Source organism: Ceratina calcarata, unplaced genomic scaffold, assembly GCF_001652005.2.
Source record: "Ceratina calcarata isolate Rehan_Ccalc_2016 unplaced genomic scaffold, ASM165200v1 scaffold3531, whole genome shotgun sequence".
Classification (NCBI taxonomy): Eukaryota; Metazoa; Arthropoda; class Insecta; order Hymenoptera; family Apidae; genus Ceratina; species Ceratina calcarata.
Window position 1 is genome coordinate 1 of NW_017158271.1, and position 1,775 is coordinate 1,775.

Below are 1,775 nucleotides of genomic sequence, written 5' to 3' on the forward strand. Positions count from 1 at the left end.
ATTAAAATGTACATTACGTATCAAATTATATGTATAAAAATATTTTCATAGCACACAGTAATATATTTAATTGCAAATCAGCAACCGTGTACATTTTCCGGATAATTGCAACCATTGAAGGATGTATCGAACACGAGACCATCGGGGCATTTGAATTCGATAGCGTCACGTCCTCCATTAGCGTTCTCTCTACAATGGTAGAACTTTGAACAATCGTTTGGATCTCGGACGAACTCTCGGTTGTCCGCGCATAAGGAAGATGATGGCGGTGGCGGTAACGGTGACGTAATTACAGGCGGTGTAGTTGCTCCAGGAGATTGCGGAGAAGAAGACTGAATTGGAACATTCCTCTTCAACATTCTATTTATCGTACTCAGAAGTGGATACTTCTCGCCACAAGTGCCATGGAAGTCGTCAGTTTCGATGCTCCACATCATTACACCGCCGAGACCATTAGATAAGACATAATTGACCTTCTCTGCAATAGATCTGAAACCCCGAAATCATCCTCACACGATATCCTTAAACATTTACATCTAATTCATCTATGTATGGTACGTTTGTGCAGATTTTTATAAAAAAAAGGCAGCACCTAAATTTTGATATACTACTTAAACCTGTCCTAATGCCGTCCACCAAAAATCGACACTAACTTTCCAATACGGCCCAATATATTTTACATTAGTATGAAAGAAATACTTACGTTGGGTCATCGTATCCGACCCATTGATTACCACTGAAGGCATAAGGTACACGTTGTTGTTCTTCGCGCCGCACGGTCCATCCCTGACGAAGTTTCTCGCAGATCTCATTGTAGCCAAGCATTCCTGTTGCTTGTGTGTAGGGTCCGCTATTTCCGGGACCAGAAGCCGGGGCACCTACACCATTGTTTCCTGGATTCGCCAAAGTAAACGATCTTCCATAAGAAGGAACACCGAGAATGAGCTTATCCGCTGACGCCCCTTCCGATAACCAATATTGGACAGATGCGTTCTAAAATATTATAGACATTTCGTATGCTATAACACAATCTACCAAAAATACTTTTAATTTTTGCAGTATAGAGTTTCTTATGGCAAAGACAAATCCGAAAGCAGAATTCCTCTCACGTAATCAATGGTGAAAACCTACCACGTTGGACATGATTTGGTTTCCTTGTTCGCTCGATAAAGCATATAACGGAGCGTTCGTCCCGGTGACCGAGTCCCACGATCCATGGTAGTCGTACGTCATCAGATTAATAAAATCTACGTTTTGCGACACATTGGCAATATGGTACGACTTAGAAGCCAAAGATTCGGCAGCACCTACGGCTACGCTGAGGATGTAGCCGTGTTTATTAAAGGCCTCCTTCAGTTCCTTTAGCAAGAGGATAAAATTCAACTTGTCGGATGGATTTCCGCCTCGTTGGTTGGGATACTCCCAGTCGACGTCGAAACCGTCGAAATTGTACGTCCTCAGAAAGTTAACGACGTTTTGGGCAAATCGAGCACGGAGTTGTGGGTTTGCCGCGACTTCAGAGTACTTGGCGGATCCCTCGTTCCATCCGCCTATCGCTATCATAGCTTTCGTGCCTGGGCTCGATTCGCGGAGCCTGGTAAACTTTCCGAAACCGTCTCTACCGTTTGGCAGATCCAGCCAGCTGTCCAGTACTTGTACGTCGCCATTGGTGGTGATACCGACGAAAGTATAAATCATATGTGTACACAAAGCTGGATTTATGTGGGACGGTTCGCATGCGCCGAGTCCAGGACGATACGCGGCCCAGCTACCAT

At 44.5% G+C, this 1,775-nt stretch overlaps 1 protein-coding gene across 1 annotated transcript; it reads right to left on the bottom strand.

Moving 5' to 3' along the window:
* Window positions 1-92: 92 nt before the first annotated feature.
* Window positions 93-1,768, bottom strand: LOC108625451 (acidic mammalian chitinase-like; the record flags this gene model as incomplete). Its single annotated transcript, XM_018025502.1, has 3 exons — window positions 93-489; window positions 704-993; window positions 1,132-1,768. Coding segments are annotated over 3 exons (1,324 nt in total), but the record flags the coding sequence as incomplete, so codon positions are not given.
* Between the last annotated feature and the right edge of the window lie 7 nt (window positions 1,769-1,775).